This window comes from Neophocaena asiaeorientalis, unplaced genomic scaffold (genome assembly GCF_003031525.2).
Source record: "Neophocaena asiaeorientalis asiaeorientalis breed wild unplaced genomic scaffold, Neophocaena_asiaeorientalis_V1.1 scaffold573, whole genome shotgun sequence".
NCBI classification, from domain to species: domain Eukaryota; kingdom Metazoa; phylum Chordata; class Mammalia; order Artiodactyla; family Phocoenidae; genus Neophocaena; species Neophocaena asiaeorientalis.
The window spans coordinates 321,416-342,410 of NW_020172453.1; the positions used below are offsets into that span (position 1 = coordinate 321,416).

The 20,995-nt window shown below is 40.8% G+C and overlaps 1 protein-coding gene across 7 annotated transcripts in view; it reads left to right on the forward strand.

Moving 5' to 3' along the window:
- CAST (calpastatin) overlaps positions 1-20,995 on the forward strand; it is a 122,289-nt gene that overhangs the window by 68,710 nt on the left and 32,584 nt on the right. For 5 of the 7 annotated variants that reach the window (XM_024737676.1, XM_024737670.1, XM_024737671.1 and 2 more), the window contains 12 exons: positions 4,544-4,609; positions 5,357-5,398; positions 6,796-6,852; positions 7,252-7,365; positions 8,318-8,401; positions 12,692-12,760; positions 14,150-14,248; positions 15,769-15,849; positions 16,500-16,538; positions 17,030-17,122; positions 17,268-17,357; positions 18,659-18,760. In XM_024737676.1, coding sequence (XP_024593444.1) covers positions 4,544-4,609; positions 5,357-5,398; positions 6,796-6,852; positions 7,252-7,365; positions 8,318-8,401; positions 12,692-12,760; positions 14,150-14,248; positions 15,769-15,849; positions 16,500-16,538; positions 17,030-17,122; positions 17,268-17,357; positions 18,659-18,760 — 936 coding nt within the window. The remainder of the gene's footprint in view (positions 1-4,543; positions 4,610-5,356; positions 5,399-6,795; positions 6,853-7,251; positions 7,366-8,317; positions 8,402-12,691; positions 12,761-14,149; positions 14,249-15,768; positions 15,850-16,499; positions 16,539-17,029; positions 17,123-17,267; positions 17,358-18,658; positions 18,761-20,995) is intronic. The other 2 variants (XM_024737675.1, XM_024737674.1) reach the window with 1 other exon arrangement.

Sequence of the window (20,995 nt, forward strand, 5' to 3'; positions counted from 1 at the left end):
TTTTAAGTTTCATTAGGTCCCATTTGTTTATTTTTGTTTTTATTTCCATTTCTCTAGGAGATGGGTCAAAAGGAATCTTGCTGTGATTTATGTCATAGTCTATTTTTTTTTAAAGGGGTGGCACAAGGGGTGTGCGTGATGCAACTGTTCTTTTTTTTCTTTTATTTATTTACTTTTGGCTGCGTTGGTTCTTCATTGCTGGGCGCAGGCTTTCTCTAGTTGCAGCGAGTGGGGGCTGCTCTTCATTGTGGTGCGTGGGCTTCTCATTGTGGTCGGAAAAGATATTTCATACGATTTCAATTTTCTTAAATTTACCAAGGCTTGATCTGTGACCCAAGATATGATCTATCTTGGAGAGTGTTCCATGAGCATTTGAGAAGAATGTGTATTCTGTTGTTTTTGGATGGAAATTTTAGGCAGCCTCTCTGCTAATGGATGTGGTTGTGTTGCTGTCTTGCTGGTTGTTTGGCGTAGGGTGTCCAGCACTATAGCTTGCTGGTTGTTGAGTGGAGCTTGGTGTTGGCGTTGAGATGGAGATCTCTGGGAGATATTTGTCGTTTCATATTATGTGGAGCTGGGATGACTCTTGTGGACCAGTGTCCTGAAGTTGGCTCTCCCACCTCAGAGGCACAGCCCTGACGCCTGGCTGGAGCACCAAGAGCCTGTCATCCACACAGCTCAGAATAAAAGGGAGAAAAAAGAGAAAGAGAGAAAGAAGAAGATAAAATAAAGTAAAATAAAATAGTTATTAAAATAAAAAATAAATTTTTTTAAAATAATTATTTTTTAAGTAATTAAAAAAAGAAAAGAAAGAAGAGAGAAACCAAACCAAAAAACAAATCTACCAATGATAACAGGTGCTAAAAACTATACTAAAAAACAAAACAAAACGAAAAATGGACATTCAGAATCCTAGGACAAATGGTAAAAACAAAGCTATACTGACAAAATAACACACAGAAGCATACACATACACACTCACAAAATGAGAAAAAGGGAAAAAAATGTGTAGATCATTGCTCCCAAAGTCCACCTCCTCAATTTGGGGTGATTCGTTGTCTATTCATGTATTCCACAGATGCAGGTACATCAAGTTGATTGTGGAGCTTTAATCCACTGCTCCTGAGGCTGCTGGGAGAGATTTCCCGTTTTCTTCTTTGTTCACACAGCTCCTGGGGTTCAGCTTTGGATTTGGCCCCGCCTCTGCATGTAGGTCGCCGGGGGGCATCTGTTCTTCGCTCAGGACGGGCTTAAAGGAGCAGCTGATTCGGGGGCTCTGGCTCACTCAGGCCCGGGGGGAGGGAGGGGTACAGAGTGCGGGGTGAGCCTGTGGCGGCAGAGGCCGGCATGACGTTGCACCAGCCTGAGGCGTGCCGTGTGTTCTCCGCGCCGTGTGTTCTCCGGGGGAAGTTGTCCCTGGATCATGGAACCCTGGCAGTGGCGGGCTGCACAGGCTCCCGGGAGGAGAGGTGTGGGAGTGACCTGTGCTCGCACACAGGCTTCTTGGTGGTAGCAGCAGCAGCCTTAGCGTCCCATGCCTGTCTCTGGGCCTGCGCTGAAAGCCGCGGCTCGTGCCTGTCTCTGGAGCTCCTTTAACTGGTGCTCTTAATCCCCTCTCCTCGCACACCAGGAAACAAAGCGGCAAGAAAAAGTCTCTTGCGTCTTTGGCAGCTCCAGACCTTTTCCCAGACTCCCTCCCGGCTAGCTGTGGCACACTAGCCCCCTTCAGGCTGTGTTCATGTTGCCAACCCCAGTCCTCTCCCTGCGATCCAACCTCCAAAGCCCGAGCCTCAGCTCCCAGCCCCCGCCCGTGCCGGCGGTGAGCAGACAAGCCTCTCAGTCTGGTGAGTGCTGGTCGGCACCGATCCTCTGTGCGGAAATTTCTGCTTTGCCCTCCGCACCCCTGTTGCTACGCTCTCCTCCGTGGCTCCGAAGCTTCCCCCCTCTGCCACCCGCAGTCTCCGCCCGCAAAGGGGCTTCCTAGTGTGTGGAAACCTTTCCTCCTTCACTGCTCCCTCCCGCTGGTGCGGGTCCCGTCCCTATTCTTTTGTCTCTGTTTTTTCTTTTTTCTTTTGTCCTACCCAGGCACATGGGGAGCTTATTGCCTTTTGTGAGGTCTGAGGTCTTCTGCCAGCGTTCAGTGGGTGTTCTGTAGGAGTTGTTCCACATGTAGATGTATTTCTGATGTATTTGTGGGGAGGAAGGTCATCTCCACGTCTTACTCTTCCGCCATCGTGAAGCGCCTCTCCCCTTCATGTACTTCTCATGTTTGTTTCATAACATTTATATCAGCCTCCTCTTGGAGATTTCTGTGAACTTTATGAGCATATTTCTCTAAATATTTTGAGCTTTTAGAGAAAAGATGTTAATTCAAATAAAGCCTATATCAAATCCTTGTCATGTTCTACAGCTTTGAAATGAAAGTCAGTCTAGCTCTGGAGGTAATATGTCTAGATCTATGTTCTCTCTCTCTTGTCCCTCACATTAGAATTGATAGTCACACTGCTGTGTGTAAGATGAAAGGTCAGATCATTGTTAATCAGGTTGAGATCTCTGAGAGGCTTTGTAGAGTGGACACTGGAGCCAGACGGCTTGGCTTCTATTTCTAGTTCTATGCTGCCTGTGATGCTGGAAAATTCCTCTTGGCTTTCATTTCCTTTTTTAATTCAATTTTTATTTTATATTAGATTATAGTTGATTTACAGTGTTGTGTTAGTAGTTTCAGGCATACAGCAAAGAGATTCGGTTATATATATACAGATATCCATTCCTTTTCAGATTCTTTTCTCATATAGGTGATTATAGACTATTCAGTAGAATTCCCTGTGCTATACAGTAGGTCCTTGTTGATTATCTGTTTTATGTATAGTAGTATGTATACGTTAATGCCATACTCCTAATTTATCCCTCCCCACAGCTTTCCCCTTTGGTAACCATAAGTTTGTTTTAGAAGTCTGTGAGTCCTTATCTGTAAAATTTGGAGGAGGATGATAATAGTACCTTTCTCACAAGACTGTGTAAGGAAAGAAAGATAAGGCTATTGAACAGTGCCTGTCCCACAGCAGGTGCCCAGTAGGAGCTGGCTGGCACTGGAGAGACAATGCAGTGCAGTGCAGTGATTGAGAACACATAACCCCAGCTCCACCATGGGTGTCCTCGGGAAGTTATTGAACTTCCACGTGCCTCAATTTTCATCCATGAAATGGGAATGATGATAATGATGGTGATGATAATAATGATACTCATTATACCTGTCTCAAAGGATTATCATGAGGACTAAGAGGGTTGGACTAAGAGAGTTTCAAACAGTCCCTTGTACTGAGAGGCTATAATAAGCATTAGTTATTATTGTCATCAGTATTATGTTCATCAGCCTCACTACCACCAAAAATAAATTTAGGAGATGTGTCAGTGATTACCGATTAAAATGTATATTTCATTAGAAGCTGCTTGCGCCTGTGAGTATACATTCTTAATTGTATTGTAGAGTTCTTCCACGCAAAATATTGCCAAAATGCCAAATTACAAATTAGAAGCTATTAATAGACTCAAACCTTTAAAATACCAGCTGGCTTATTTTCCTTGTTAATCATTTAATAAATTTCATTTGCATAAACTCATAAAAAAAAGCAGAGTAGCATGTACAGAAACTCATTAACAAGGATCCAGTTTGAAAGGATCCAAAATTTTTAATTTTAAAAACATTTCTTTGTTCCTAAACTTTGTTTCCTTTCCAAAACAATAAGTGTGTTGGCATAACAAAGGTCTATTATGTGAGGAACACATGTGCCTTCATTACTGAAGCACAAGACATGATAAATTAAGAGGATATTTGGCATCAGTCTCTTCAGATGATAGAATAAAAAATAGGAGTTTGTGGGCTTCCCTGGTGGCGCGGTGGTTGAGAGTCTGCCTGCCGATGCAGGGGACGCGGGTTCGTGCCCCGGTCCGGGAGGACCCCACATGCCGCGGAGCGGCTGCGCCCGTGAGCCATGGCCGCTGAGCCTGCGCGTCTGGAGCCTGTGCTCCGCACTGGGAGAGGCCGCAGCAGTGAGAGGCCCGCGTACCGCCAAAAAAAAAAAAAAATAGGAGTTTGTGCTGATATCACCGAGCAGATAAAAGGGGAAGAAATGGCAGAAGCATCAGGCCTAATTTTTAATCTCTTACTTTAAAAGTTAATAAAATGTTTAATCAGGTTTTATTCTTGTTTTCATATCTTCCCTATACGGAGAATGCATGTGTATACTTAAGTAATTGTCTTCTTTGACACAGGTAACTTTTGGGTGGGTAGAATTGTAAAATATTCCACTAAAGATCCTAAATAACAACCAGCTCTTCAGAAGCATTCCTAGAACTTTAGATTCGATTGCTAGATTTTTATCATGCTACAAAAATCCATGCGCTATTTACAAAATTGTTGTAATATTGTGCTGACAGAATTTCAGAAAACTTTTGACAAACCTTTAGCCCTGTTTATTCATGTTACTTATTTGACTGCCAAATAAAATAAAATCACACTTGGGGCTGTTCTCTTATATATTAGGCCATTCCAGTCAGCAAACAGTTGGAAGGACTGCATTCTCCTAATAAGAAAAGACACAAAAAACAGGTGATGTGATTCATTGTACTAGGGGACATTTCTGTTTACTAATGGTCACTTCAGCTGCTTAACACGTGCTAATAATTTCAGTTCACAATCTTCTTCAACACTTTGACCCATCAAGGACTTCTGGTAGGCTTAGTTACCCATGGCTCACATTCTGGCACTAAAAATCAATTTCACTGCTTCCTGTGTTCTTGATACTGTCAGCCTCCCATTGTTTTACATCATCAGCTGAAACCTACGCCGAGTATTTCACTCCTAAAGAGATAAACGATGTTAGTGGCTTTGAAGGATGAGGGTTTTTATTTTAGTTTGCTTATGTATTAGCTACCATGTTCATAGTAATAAATCTTTACATAATTTTAATACACACAGAAGTAAGATGCAAACTGCCATCTGAGTAGTAAGAGCAGACTATTAATTAGTGTGCTTAAGTGTTTATCTAAAGAGTTATAATTCCGGGAATTCCCTGGTGGTCGTGTGGTTAGGACTCCATGCTTCCACTGCAGGGGGCACGGATTTGATCCCTGATTGGGGAACTAAGATCCCACAAGCCACTGTGGTGTGGCCAAATAAATAAATAAATAGAGTTACAGTTCCAAGAAAAGTATAATTTTAACTCATGAAGTTTATATTTATAAATACATAAAAATTATCTTTTTTAGCTTCCTTAGTTGAAGAAAATATATGATAAACTTTGTAAACTATGTTCATTTTTCCTTCCTTTCTTTTTCTTTCTTTTTCTGAATTTAGGCTGTAAAAACAGAACCTGAGAAGAAGTCACAATCAACTAAGGTAAATGATTTAAGTCAACTAGTGAATTATTTGGATTCTTTGCAACAATAATGAATAACTGGTTTCCTCTATTGATGCTACGAAATGGTAAAAAAAAAATTTTGTCAGCTAATTAAATTAATTTTAGATTACCCTTTTGAACATGATTATATAGAGTGTATATAAAATAAGTATAACATTAAATCCATATATTGCTAAAATGAATAGTATTTTATAAGTCTACTTCAGAAGGCATTTTATTCAAATCTAGATTTTTGTTATAGCTGAAGTAATTTTAAAAAAAGCAACAGGAACAAAGGACAAGGGACAAAGGGTAATGAGTATTTGATTACTTTAATGATGAGACATCAAGAATAAAGGTGTCTATTGAACCCAACACCTAGATAACTTAAAGATGAGAGTCTCTCCTTAGACTAGGCCCTGGGTTTATCTTGATGGTCTTATTTCCATTGGTGGAACTACTTATCAGTTACTCAGGAGACAGCTCTGACTTTCCCTTGGGAACGGCTTCCCTTGCTTTCCTGACTCATGGCTGTCTAGTGAAAGCCAATTCCAGTCCATATGGAGATGACCCCAGGGTGTCTGCAGGCAGGGCAAATGTTTCTCTTCAATAAGGTGCTATACTTTATTTCTTTCAAGTACACTTGAGCAGTTACTCAGACCACAAGTTTTACTTTAGGGAAGCACAAAGATGATTTGGGCTGAAGTACTTCAAGTGCAGGCAAGGGTGGGGAGCGTGGTGGGCAGAGTCATCGGGGTGAAAGATGAAGCTTATATGATTTTGTGTAAGGCCTCTTGGTGGCCCCTGAGGATGGTACTTATATAGTCCCCTATAGAAGAATAATTCAGCAGCTGGTGGAAGTTGTCTTCTATTCCATATTTAAATGTTTTTGGTTACTCAATTGGGTTTCTAGTGATACCTGTCTTCTCTACTTGTAGCACAGAAAAAACCATATAAATCATTTAACTAAAAAAATACAGTGTTTATCTCCTATGAAAGGAGATTTTTTTGAAAATCAATTTTAATTTCTAAAGTAGGATCCCCTATCAACAAACTCAGTGGTCAAAGTGATCATTTGACATCTCTGTGGATGGACTTGCAGTTATCAAATGATCTACATGAGTTGTGAAAAACAGCCAATAATTTAGAGATACATAGCTATCTGAAAAATCATTCTAGATGAAATACTACATTTTTCATTATTTTTCCGATAATTATCATTATCAGACTGTTGGTAGGATTATTATCAACCAGACAGCAACATCTACTTCTCTAACTGGGCCTTTCCTAAGAGAGGCAGAATGGTCTAATTGGGATTTTTGGTTTTGAGCTTATTTGGAAATATAAAAACAATGTACTCTGATGTAATTGAGATTTTATTGTTTGAAATTGACAGCCATCTGTGGTTCATGAGAAAAAAACCCAAGAAGTAAAGCCAAAGGAACACACAGAGGTAAATGATCATCATTAGGACTTGATATCATAAGGGGAAACCTTTTTTTCTTTGTTTTTCTTTGTTTTTGGGTGAAGGATAAAATTCTGAACTCTCATCTTTCAACATTCAAGTCCTACTGAGCATGGCTGGTATTTGTTTTTCCACTAGAATGACACCACCATGTGGCATTAGCAGGATTTGCAATTTGCTCAGGTGATTCTTGCTGAATTGGGGAGGAAGGATTTGCATTGTTTCAAATTCTGTACTCAAAGTGAAATTTTGTCACATATCATTCTAATTTAAATTCGCACAATAAAAAATTGCATAAAACACAGTTGTTATGAATACTTTCTATTCCATAGAGAAAAGTAGCAATATTTATCATATTGTTAACATTGTGTGGGGGGGTGTTTTCAGCCAAAAAGCCTACCCAAGCACTCATCAGATACAGGAAGCAAGCATACTTATAATGAAAAAGCAGTTTCCAGATCAAGTGAGCAGCCAACATCAGAGAAATCAACAATACCAAAGGTAAATGAAGCAGACTGATAGGAAAACACTAATGTCAACTAGGGAATTGACAGGTCCTCTACCTACATTGATGCGTGTAGGTGAATCTACAGAGCTACGCCGAATATATCTTGTATTGTAAAGATTTGATGCTCTCGTTTTGCTGGTGTTGCAAATAACCTTGTGGAAACTTGGGACTAAGTAAGGCCTGAGAAGGGCATCAGATAGGTCGGGGGGATGTTCCATCGTGCCTTCTCCACCGTGTTGTGACGTTGAGGCAGCCGACTCTGGTGTCTCACAGGTGGGAAGCTTGGGATTGAGGCTGCCTCCTGGACCCCTCTCCTCGTGGGCTGTGGGAACTCAGATGCCCTGCGAGATCTGCTCTTTACCTGGAAGTCTTAGAGTTTTTAGGGTCTTGTTGTAGGAGAGATCAACTTACAGAGCCAAAAGTCAGACATATATTCTGTATTTCCAGAATACAACTATTCAACTGCTAGAAGAATAAACATCTATGAGAACTTTTTCATTGAGAGCTCTTGGAAGATAGGAAATAGGCCTGCTTAACAATATACCTTATATCAGAGACTGCAAATTTGTGGCCCACCAATTGCAGCCACTTGTGTATTTTATTTGGCTTACAGTAATCAAAATGATCTTTAATTAGCTGCCAACAAATAAAGTCAGAATACTTCACATAAAATGCAAATTTCTAGCTTCTCTTGAAAAATTGGAATATCTGGCAACAGTAGGCTCACATGGCAACAATTGACTAGAGGCCTTACAACCTTGTATGTGCCCATGTAGCCCACTTCGCCTATGTGCCCAGCATTGCATCATATGCAGTAGAAGCTAGTGACCATTTCCCTACAAGATGTCTGCTAGGGGAAACTGGCTCCTTAGTGACATTTGAAATGTATGATCTTGAAAATAGTCATTCAGAGATACTTAGTTCTGTCAATCTTTTATCCTTTAGACTAAGTCACAGGACACAATTTCCAGTGGTGGAAAAAGTGCTGTTACTGGCATAGCTGCAGCATCTGGCAAACCAGTTGACAAGGTGAGCACACATAAAAGATGTAACATGAACAGGGGCCTCAATGCTTATCAGGTCTCTTTTATGAGAAACATATGCTCAGCGAAGACCCATTCTACCTGGCTGGCTCTGTTTAACCATTCAGTGTTCCAGTGCTGTCACAGTCAAATAACCTGTCGTTTGCTAAAACTGAACACTTCATATGTGAAATTTTATGAAGAAGAGCATGCATCTGAAGGATAGAGAGAGAGCAAGACACCAAAAAGACACTATTTATTGAATGAATGATTTTAAAATTCATGCATTCAATAAATAGTTACTATTCAGTGGAATATTACTCAGCCATAAAAAGAAACGAGATTGAGTTATTTGTAGTGAGGTGGATGTACCTAGAGTCTGCCATACAGAGTGAAGTAAGTCAGAAAGAGAAAAACAAATACCATATGCTAACACATATATATGGAAACTAAAAAAAAAAAAAAACAATGGTACTGATGAACCTAGTGGCAGGGCAGGAATAAAGACGTAGACATAGAGAAGGGACTTGAGGACGTGGGGGAGGGGGAAGCTGGGATGAAGTGAGAGTAGCAGCGACATACATACACTACCAAATATAAAATAGTTAGCTAGTGGGAAGCAGCCGCTTAGCACAGGGAGATCAGCTTGGTGCTTTACGATGACCTAGAGGGGTGCGATAGGGAGGGTGGGAGGGAAGATCAAGAGGGAGGGGATATGGGGACATACGTATGCATATGGCTGATTCACTTTGGTGTACAACAGAAACTAACACAGTATTGTGAAGCGATTATACGCCAGTAAAGATCTATAAAAAAAATTTTTTTAGACCCCATAAATAAATAAATAAATAAATAGTTACTAAGTGCCATGCCATGTATAAGGCCTCATCAATACCAAGGAAATTAAAATGTGAGTTGACTCAGATCCTGCCTTCAAGATTTATGGCTTTGAAATAAAGCACATAAAATTGCCATGAGCATTTGAATAAGCATTACTCTCAGATTTTAATATGAACACTGCCATCTTGAAATGAGTAAATTATGTGCAGTCATGACACCTACATGGATTGATATGGGAGGTTTTCAAAGGAGCATCACAAGCCCTCTCAGGAGAGAGTATATGTGCCCCACTGGCAAATTAGGGGCACCTTCCTTAGATCCTTTGGAGAGACTAGCTTGGGAATGTAAGACAAGAAGTAGTCTACCTTTTCTACCCATAGGAATACAGAGTTAGCAATCAGAGTTAGTAATCAGTTTGGAAGCCATATCGTCCTAGAAATGCTAGGACGTATTTCTCTTAAAGCCACAAGTAACTAACTGAAGCAACAGTAAGATGGAAATGAAAGCAGAAAAAAAGCAATACGTGTTTATCTATTTTCCCGCTTCTCAAAATGGGAACAGTTATCCCTCTGCAGGCTAAGTAAAGTAAGGAAAGTCATAGGATAAAAGTATGGCCCATCTCCCTGAAACATCAGTTTTTCTTAGATTTCAAAAAAGAAAAGGCACATTATTTTTCTCCAAACTAATGCAGAAAGCATGTGGCATGATGGCAAAATTTACATGAACTTTTAAATGAAAATACTCAACTTAAAATAAAAAATGTTTTATTTTTTCCAGCAGACCCCTTGTATATACCTTGAGATCCCTACCCCCATCCTGGGGATACACTTCACTCTCTTGTGTTGATGAGGGTTAACTAGATGCCATGGTTTGGAAAATGGATAAATTTAAGACAGAGGCTTAGATCTCTTAGAATAGGTTTAAAATGTAATTTGAACCTATTCTGAGAGATTTGTAAATGTAATTTTGTAACCTATTTGTAAATGTATTTTTCAAATTTTGATAATTTGAAAATTTATGCCACACATCATCTAGCCAGGGTTATCAGTAAAATCTAAGCAATAAAATTAGGCAAGGTTTATACGGAATTCTGCTGTGCATTGACTTGTGCTACGACTTGTGGCAAATCATTTCACTTTTCTTTGCCTCTGATTTGTCTCCCAGAAAACGAGATTGGTCAGATCTGCTTTTTCTTTTTTAGTCCATACCATGTGTAAAGCACTGTGGACTGTGGTCTGACTCTGCAGGACACTGAGCTGCAGGCTGACCCCTCTAGGGGTGGGATAAAACTATGTACCCAGGACTGCATTCAAGGCAGGTTAAGACAAGTCCCCACAGGGAGCTGTTTGAGGAGAGAGGGGGTCTGTCTGATTCGGGGGAATCCTTGGGGACTCTGAGTAGATCCAGTTTAAGTTTGGCATGAAAGGATAGCTAGGATTGCAGGCTTGCAAACATAACAAGGGAGAAAAATATAAAATGTGATCTGGGTACAAAGTGCATTATGGTGTGGGTGAAGCACAGGAGAGGTAAGTGGGACTGTAAGACCAGAAAGACAGGTCGAGGCGCTGCTGTGGAGAATGTAGAGGTGTGTTAATCCATGTGGTAGTGATACAACGGGCAGCAGGTAAGCATTGAAGATTAGAGAACAGATGGAGAGATGCGATTAAAACCAAGCGATTAAAACCGAAGAATTAAGCGACCGCAGTGGCTGGGATGAGACGGAATAAGAGATCTTAAGGTGGGAGGCTGGTCAGGGGCTGTTTCAGTCATCCTGGGGAGTCCAAAGTCAACCTAAATTAGAACTGGGATAGAATAAGTGAGCGGGGAGCAATGCAGGAGGCGTTGCAGAGGTAAAACTTTCAGGTTTTAGGAAATGAGTGGCTGCAGTGTGCAAAGGTGAAATAAGATCTCAGATAACCTGGGGCTTCAGCGTCTCAGTGAACCAGGTTGCTAACCCTAAGGTGAGGCAAGGGAGGCACCCACGGCCAGGTTTGTGCCAGTGCAGGGGCAGCACCTGCAGGAGTGAGCACCTCTTAAGTGAGCCCGGTCCTGATTGTCACTGACAGGTGGACAGAGGTCAGAAGGAGAACTGCTGGAGACAGAAAAGTGATACCTGCTTTTAGACAGGTTGAATTGAAATGTCTGAGGTGCCCCAAGAGAGAGGCGATTAGCACATTGTTTTGGAGTCCAGGTGAATGGAAAGGGAGAAGCAGGGAGAGAGGGGAGAGTGAAACTGAATGAACATCTGCATGAGGTTGTGGTTCAATCAAGGAGCTGGATTCAATTGCCAGGACTCAGGCTCACCCTGATGCTCCCCACGGTCTCTTTAATATAACAAGTACAGCAATCACTTATTTAGTACTTATTTATATATCTAGTACTTACGAGTACTTAGCGTGTGCACAACTACTGGCTTTCATACTTTAATAGATGAATTAGTTTAATCCTCACAACCCCCTGCAGTAGGTGCAGTCACTGTCCTGGTCTCATACATGAGGGTACAGAGGTTCAGGAGGAGACGTGACCTGCCTGAAGCCTCCTGCGGCCAGTGCGTGTGGGCTGGTGTGCAAACCCAGACTGTCGGAGCCTGTGCTCTCCACCTCCAAGCTCTGCTGCCCGGATTTCAGAGACCTTCACAGAAGACAATTCCCTGTTGTCTTAAACCCAGCGACTTCACAATTTCGTTCCTGCCTGGCCCTGAAAGCATTTGGCCCCTGACCGTAGAGAATGATTGCCTAGGACCACCAGTACAGGCAGAAACATGTGTGTGGCAGGGGGCAAAGCAGGAGAGATGCCAGAGGTGGCAGAGATGCCAGCACAAAACGGGGATGGTGCTGTGAGAGATGAGAGTCGGGAGAGGGGTGCTCACCAGAGTAACTCAGAGAAGATGATGTCTGGGTAAAGGCATGGGAACTGCAGATTGGAAAGTTATTGACAATCATTGATGGAACAACTGAAGCTGTGGTGGGAAGGACATTGATTTTAGGGAGATGAAAGAAAGAATGAGCGATGAGATACCAAAGCAAGGCAGGGTGGAGGTCTTGATGTGACCGAGAGAACAACATCTAGACATAATGGCTGCTTGTAATAAGAAGGAATTCATGGGTTTTGCAGAGATTAGCTGTGGGCTCTGGGAGAGGCAACCAAGAGCAGTGAAGAAAGAGAAGGGCAGTCCTGGGTTCAGATCTTAGTGCTGTCCTTTACTGTGTGACCTGGGAAGTTACTCAACCTCTCTGAGCCTTGCTTGTCACATCTCTAAGTGAGATTAATATTATCAATATTAATATTATTTATGCTTTTCTGAAAAAGGATATAACACATAAAGTGTCTGGCACAGAGCAGATGTTTAGTATATGATCCATGTTATGTTATAATGTATTCATTTTAAAGTCTGTAATATTATTGAATTTTATAAAGATATATGAGGAGTTTTTCTTTCTTTCTAAACCCCCACCAGAATAAAGAAAGTAAATCATTAATGTCAGCCGTACCAGTTGAATCCAAACCAAGTGAACCCTCTGGAAAGGTATGAAGATAGCAGTGCCTTTTTACATATTTATTCATAGTCTCTGTGTCTATTGTGATCTGATTTCTTGAGGGTAAACAATATGAGGTGAGGGTAACTTAAAGGACCTTTTAAATGAATTATTGTTTGAAGCTAATATGACTGGGTTGAAAGTGGGATTTTCTCATGTATGTTTGTAACATTTTACATTCTAACCCTGTGTTCTGGAAACTCCAGTTATGTCTCATGGAGTTTACATTCCAGTTTCCCTCCTGCAAATGCACCAGAGGTATCACTAAAGAATGCCAGGCACTTCTTCATTCTGAAATTCCCAATTGAATCAGTCTAAAGCTAACAGGCCTCACATTCTATTACACAATCAGGTGAGTTCCTAAAGTTGTAGTGGAAATATGGTAGTTGCAAAAAAAAAATGTAAACAATCTTTTTTTTTTTTTGCGGTACGCGGGCCTCTCACCGCTGTGGTCTCTCCTGTTGCGGAGCACAGGCTCCGGACGCGCAGGCGCAGCGGCCATGGCTCACGGGCCCAGCCGCTCCGCGACATGTGGGATCCTCCCGGACCGGGGCACGAACCCGCATCCCCCGCATCGGCAGGCAGACTCCCAACCACTCCGCCACCAGGGAAGCCCAAACAATCATTTTTAAGCTGAGTTAAATAGTAAAGGGTCTTTCCTCAAATTGTTTTCCCCTTCAAATGTAGCTTATTCTTCACAATGAATCATTCTTAACCTCAGAAACAGGATGGAGGCACTCTTTCATTCATTATACTGAGTTAAGCCCATATTGACAGAATAAACTGTCACTTCTTGTAAATTTAACGTCTCTTTCAGGGAATTTCTATTTGTAAGCATCTTCAGACAAGCAAGTGAACAAAAAGCCACAAATGAATAAAAGAACACAGGGCAATCCATTTTTGAAATATATTTTATTTGGAAGAGGTGGAAATGATTGATAAGCAAAAATACTAAGCATTTTCTCTCTTGCATATAGCAACATGATCATAATTCTCTGTAGTTTGTTTCATTTTTTCTTTAAACTATCAGTACAGTGGTCTGGCAGTTGTAATGAACCATATACTTGTCCATGTAGTTCATGCCTTTAGACTTATTGAAATTGTGGTTCTTAACCTGAATGTGGCTTTCTATCTTGAGAACCTAGAATCTGTAGGTTGGAACCTAGAACCTAGGTTCCTAGAACCTAGAACCTAGAACCTGCCAACCTAGAATCTGGGACTTTAAATAATAAATTCTATTACAGACGAGATTTTAACCACTTAAGAACTTTTGGTGTTTGGTATTTTTCTACACAGAATTTTTTTTTCGGTAGTTAAAAAATCAAAATGAAATATGTGTAACAAATAACATTTACATATCCGCTCTTTTTGTTTTCCAGTTAGGCATGGATGCTGCTTTGGATGACTTAATAGACACTTTAGGAGAACCTGAAGAAACTAAAGAAGATAATACAACATATACTGGACCTGAAGTTTTGGTAAGTGATCTTGATGTCGATAAAGATTCATACTTAATGAGTAGGAGAGCTAGTAGGTCATGGTCATGATGCACAAAAGAATATATAGTGTTGTGTCACTTGGAGAGAAACAGTATGCTGTCAGTATCAGTAATAGCAACTGAAAATTAGTGTTGTGGATGGAAACTGTCCTAAGGTGGCTATGCGATTCCGTTGATCAGCAAATACTGATTGGTTGTCTCTGCTGAGACTGCAGCTGGGATATAGTCTGTTGGATCACAGAGACTTATTTTCTTTCTTCGAGACTTAAGTCCAGTGGCCTTCGACTTATTTTAGTTTCCAGATATTTCCCATCCTATCACTTGAACTTATCTTGATTTCTAGATATTTTCTATCCTCAGTTCATCTCTATTCCTGATTCATGAAAAGCAAGAAAGTTATGTTCCTTGGCATTAATAAAAGACATTCCATAGACTGTAAGAAAATATTGCAACAGTCATAACAAAGGATTTGTTTCTAGAATTTATGAAGATTTTTTAAAACTGAGAAAAAGACAACCCAATAGAAAATTAGGAGAAAATTTGGCCAGTAGACACATGAAAGTCTCCCTAGTAATTAGGAAAATGGTACTAAAACACAGAGAGATAGCACTTCATACTCATCTGATTGGCAGAAGTGTAAAAGTCTGACAACTGGCCCAGAGCCTGTGGATGTCACATGAAGATGTGCACACCCTCTAACCAGCAATCCCACGTCTAGAGAGACTTGCTGAAGGGAGCCTTGCCCAGGTGTATAAGGAGTTCTAAGAACAGGTGAAACATTTGGAAATGATTTTGTTCAACAGGAGACAAGATGATATAGTGGAACACTCTATAGTGGTTAAAATGGCTTATTCATGTATCAATATGGATAACATTACAAAAATATAACTTTGAATTAAAATAGTACATTACCAAATGACATAAGAATTTGATACCATTTATATAACACTTGAAAATAGGCAAAGTAATGGTGTATATTGATTATGGGTATCTACATGTGGAATAATTGTTTTAAAATATACTCAACTTTACATTGATGGATGTGATAAAGTTCAGGATGATGGCTATCTCTGGAAAACAAGGAAGAGGGATTGGATTGGAGAGTGCTAAAAAAGAAACATCACTCTGATTTTTTTCTTATTATGTACGAAATAACTAGATCTGTTGAGTTATATAGAAATTCACTGTTATCAACTGCTCTTTTGTAGGTATAGAAATATTAGATAATGAAAAATATTTTTAAATAGAATGCATTTTATATATGAATGAAATTTAATATAGTGGTTTGAATATTTTATAGCATTACTAATGGGTTAAGCCAATTAAATATGGGCAAGTATTTGTGGAAACTTAGAATTCAGAGTTGTGTAAAATATTGGCTTCTAAATGATTTATATTTACTCAATAGTTCCATAAATTAAGAATGCAATAGTACTTTGGTTTAAGAATATGTGTATAACATTCTCAGCTAATATCCTTATGTGTACGGTTTTCTTCTAGGATCTGATGAGTTCTACTTTCATAGAGGAATTGGGTAAAAGAGAAGTCACACTTCCTCCAAAATATAGGGAACTTTTAAATGTAAGTTAAACAATCATTTACTTATACTTTATTGTTTCTTTTTTGGAATTATAATTTTTATCACATTAATATATCCAGTTTTTTTAACTTAGATAATATAATGGGCGTGCAAAATTGTCATTACTCTGAAGCTCACTGTATTACTTTGGTAGGGCTGCCATATCAGAGTATCACAGACTGTATGGCTTAAACAGCAGAAACTTACTGTCTCACAATTCTGGGGGCTAGAAGACTGGAATCAAGATGTGGGCAGGGTTGGCTCCTTCTGAAGGCTGTGAGAGGAAGATCTGTCTCAGGCCTCTCTCCTTGGTCTATAGATACCTACATGTGGAGTAATTCCACATCTTCTATGTGTACATATCTGCATGTTGTCTTTTCTCTACGTGGATCTCTGGGTCATTTCCCCCTTTTATAGGAACACTGGTCCTATTGAATTAGGGCCCCTTTTAATGTTCTCATTTAACCTTAATTACCTCTTTAAAGGCCCTGTCTTCAAATACAGTCATTCTGAGGTTCTAGGGGATAGGACTTCAGCATATGAATTTTGGGAGGACACAACTCAGCCCATAGTATTCACTGAGCTATGAATTTTGCCAATTGTAAGGATTAATTTTGCCTTCTCAGCATCATCAAATTAATATTTGTTTCAGAAAAAAGAAGGAATCACAGGGCCTCCTCCAGACTCTTCGGTGAGTTCACATAACTGTCTTCTAATATCAGATTTAACACTTTTTATATCTTTGGTTGGGGGGATAGAGTTATCAATTCTATATTTTGGGATTATGACTATATTAATCTCTAAATCAGATGAAGTTTCCATCTGTTCAGAGAACGGGGGTGGGCCTGGGGGTTGTTTCAATGCGTGTTTATTTCCTAAGTAGTTTTTTTGAGGGAAAGAAGAATGGGGACAAGAAAGTTTTAGGATAAATTAAATGTTAATAAAAATAGGATGAGGATATCCTAACATGTAATACGTTGAGAAGAGAGAAACAGGAAAATAATATTTATTGAGCATCCAGTTTCCTCCCAAACGTAGGCTTTCATCTGAGTTATTTCGTTGATCATCTCATTTGGTAGTCAAGGAATTGCAAAAGTACATTCTTCGTTTGCTGGGTTTATAATCTGATCTGTCACTTGAATGATTCCTGCGTGTGACCTGTCGTGCCGCCCGTTTCTTTAGAAACCCCTGGGGCCCGATGATGCCATAGATGCCTTGTCATCAGACTTCACCTGCAGTTCTCCTACGGCTGATGGGAAGAAAACCAAGAAAGAGGTATTGTTTTTAATGTAATGAGGGAAACTTGTTAGAAACCATCTCATACTTTAAGACAACAACAACCTTTTAGTTCTGGTTATTACGATTTGGTTAATACGTTTCCTTCTTCTGTAAGTCAAATCTTTTGTATTTTGTTTTTCAGAAGTCTACAGGAGAGGTTTTAAAAGCTCAGTCAGCTGAAGTAATCAAAAGCGCTGCTCCACCCAAGGAGAAAAAAAGAAAGGTGGAAGAGGTATAAAAAAATTACTTCTTTAAAATTAAGCATGGTCCTCCTGACAGCAGTTGCTTTCCGGAGGCTCATCAGGCTGACTGGGGAGAACCCCAATAGTGCATCCCACCTACTGAGCAGCTTTGCTCCCTCGGGCCTGTGTAGAATAGTGAAACCAGTCAGGGTTATATTGGTCATCTCCAGGCAGGCCTGCTCTGTTTCTACAAATGCTTAGGGGTGATTTCAGCACACTTGCCTTGGTTGTGGAATAAGATTATCTCACCAACACACTACACAGAAGAGCAGGATCCCAGAGGAACTGCACTCTTGGGACATCAAATCTTCAACTTGATTTTCTAAAGGAGTTTGAGTCCTGTGAATCACTAGGGGGATGTTGTTATAGCTGCTTCTCTCCACCTTAACCACAGTTGACTATAACTTAATCCTTGTGAATCCTGAAAGGTGGCACTGCAGCCCTGGGCTGGATGAGAAAACATGCCCCATCTGCAGATGGTCCAGATAATCCAACGAGCCGTTTCTTTTTTTTTTTTTTTTTTTTCCCGTACGCGGGCCTCTCGCTGTTGTGGCCTCTCCTGTTGCGGAGCACAGGCTCTGGACGCACAGGCTCAGCGGCCATGGCTCACGGGCGCAGCCGCTCCACGGCATGTGGGATCTTCCCAGACCGGGGCACGAACCCGTGTCCCCTGCATCGGCAGGTGGACTCTCAACCACTGCGCCACCAGGGAAGCCCCAAGGAGCCGTTTCTGTTGCTGCTGCTCTGCCCCTCGCTCCTGGGGTGGGCGGTTTATTTTTATCTGGTTTGAGGAGCAGCGAGAGCACCACACCCCTGGGAGTGGGAGTTCCTACAGCCATCAGCCACTTCAGGGCCCCCTGCTTCCTGGGCTTAGCCATCGTGCTGAAGGACAGGGTTGTCAGAAGTCATTTTTAGAGACATTTTTAGAAAAAGAAAAGCAGGATAGTGAAAGGTTACTTCCTGCAGCTTTTATTTTGATATGAGTATTTTATAATATAATTATTATTAGTTACACTTCTAGCTTGCTAAGTGAGAGGTGAAGTGTACCTCTGAGAGCACTGTTAGTGTAGAAACGAGTCCTAAGCCCTAGTTTTCACTCACTGGTAAGTTCTTCTTTCTTTCTCTCTCTTTTACTAGGTTTTAAATAAAATTGCCTTCCTGGAGTCCTTCCCCAATCCACAACTTATTCTTAGAGTTTTAAAATTTTGAATTTCACAAAGAAATGGGTGGATTGTTTAGGTTGAGGAGATGTTCTCTTTTTAATGTACAGAATTTTTTTTTCCCCTCACAGGACACAATGAGTGATCAGGCACTCGAGGCTCTGTCAGCTTCGCTGGGCAGCCGGAAGCCAGAACCTGAGCTCGACCTCAGCTCCATTAAGGAAGTCAATGAGGTACTGACCTTGGAGTTCACATACAAAACCTGTTAGTCTTCAGGTTACAAGGTTACAAAGCTAATGCATTACACGTGTTTAGAATTCTTGTACCATTTTTATTTTCTTAGAGATTTTAAATGAACTGTTCTTTGTCCTGCCTTACTTTCAGTGTCTGGCTAATTCAGATATTTATTGCTGGGGAGTTAGCAACCAAAAAGGATATTTCAGTGTTTGTCTTGTTAACCATCTAGAATTTTAATACTTAAAATGAACACTAATCTTCTTTGCCAATTCTCAGACGACACCTGACTAAACAAGATAACAACGAAGGCAGTGGCCTGGTGACAAATAGTTTTGTCTGCTCTCATGGAAATTGGACATTTGTATTTTCAAAAGGTTCCAGGTGCTTCTCTTTATAAGGAGAGAGGGAGATGGTTGCAGATCGGATGGGAGAAGATCCTTTTTATAACTATGGGGGAAAATGTTGAAAACTTGTCCCAAATTAGAATAAAATCAAGCAACAATGACTTTATAACTGGATTTGCTGCGTGTTTAGAGTGTGCTGCTGGGGAGAGTTTACCCCACCACATGCCAAGACCTTAACAAGCCTTACGAGCCCAAGCAAGCTTGTATTTGGCAGAAGAGAGTGTTCATATTAAATTTCAATTTTTAAAGAATTGTTGAACTGAGTCCTCTGGGGGAAAAGAGGAGGGAAGGCATAGAGCCGCCCTGTGGGCATCCTTGGCCAGGCAGTGTGGTGGTGGTGGGGACCCTCAGGGGCGCCAGCCTGTCAGCTCAGGGTGGGAGCTGGCACTTGTCGCTGTCACAACGCTGCTGCCTCCGCTGTCACTTCCTGTTCTGAGTCACTGGGGAAGGTGAGTCTCGCTGACTCCCAGCAACGCCCCCTGAGTCTGGGACTGCCCTGGTCTGAAATGGGCCAGTTTCTATCTTCGACTTTCTCTGAGGTCTTGCCGGGCGCAGTGTGGCACGACAGGCTTTGCGAAGGCGAACACAAGGGAGCAGGGGAAGCAGTCCTTGTCCTCCAGGACCAAGTAATGTATTGGGAGAAAGGGAAACTTTGATGACAACATAGTGCGAGGTGCACAGTGTCTCAAGGAAAGGGTGGTCCTGGCAGGACCCTGGCAGTCCACCATCGAGGGCTGCATGGCAGCCAGCCAATGGCACATCTGCCTCAGGCTGTTTACAGATGGTTAAGGTGATTTAAGAAGATGATAATTTGGGGGCAGAAAGTATAAACATAATCCCAGGATGAAAAGACTCTTAGAGTGACTAAAATCAGTTAGGTAGATGTAAAAAAGTTACGTAAAAATAACTTTTAAACAGTTTGGGTTTAGGGATGCATATAAATGTATTAAATTTCCTCTAGAAAGTTAGCAAACTCCTAAAATTTGAACAAAAAGGACTATTCTACTCTTAACACTAGTTTTCCTTTTTAATTGTGTACAAAGTGTAAAGATTCTCCAATCCTCTGGATTCTTAAGTTGAATTTTTAGCACCTGATGGTGAATTCACTACTTCCTGGGTAGTCCGCTGTGATAAGGCTCATAAAGGTCGATATGCGATAGGAGTCCACGGCCACTCCAGCACGTTCTGCACCAGGTGATGCTTCAGAGAAGAGGTCCATGCCTACTTGTCATTCTCATAATGTATCATAATGCATTTATTCTGTAGTGATACCTCATTATTAATCTCCCCTATTTCTAGTGTAGTTACCTAGTCTGGAACTATTTCCATTCAGGGGATGTTTGTTTTCACCTCCTACTGGATACAAACCTACAATGCAGTCATTTAAGGAATATAAAGATCAAAGAATAGAAAGGATCTAGCTGTGCGTGTGACTCACTGTTCACGAGCCTAAGTGGAGAGGACAGTCCTATACAGGTGATTCTTTCATGAGGACTGTTTTATAGCCAATGACCTCACAAATCCCTGAACTGGGGAGTACCACTATATAACAGGACTTACTTCATATCCTGCAGTAGAATGTAACGGGAAATACTTTTTTAAAAATCCTTTCATCCCAGTTATTATTCTATAGAAGAATACAACTGTAATTCCAAAGCCTAGAAAAGTACCTGGCTTATTAAAAGTGCTCATTAAATATTTTAAAATGAATCAACTAACTAAGCACTCAATGGAGAACCACAATCTTAGGCTGAGATGTAGATGGGAGCAAAAGGCTGAGCTAGAATCAGCTAAATACACACGCCACCCCCCCCCCCCCCCCCAACA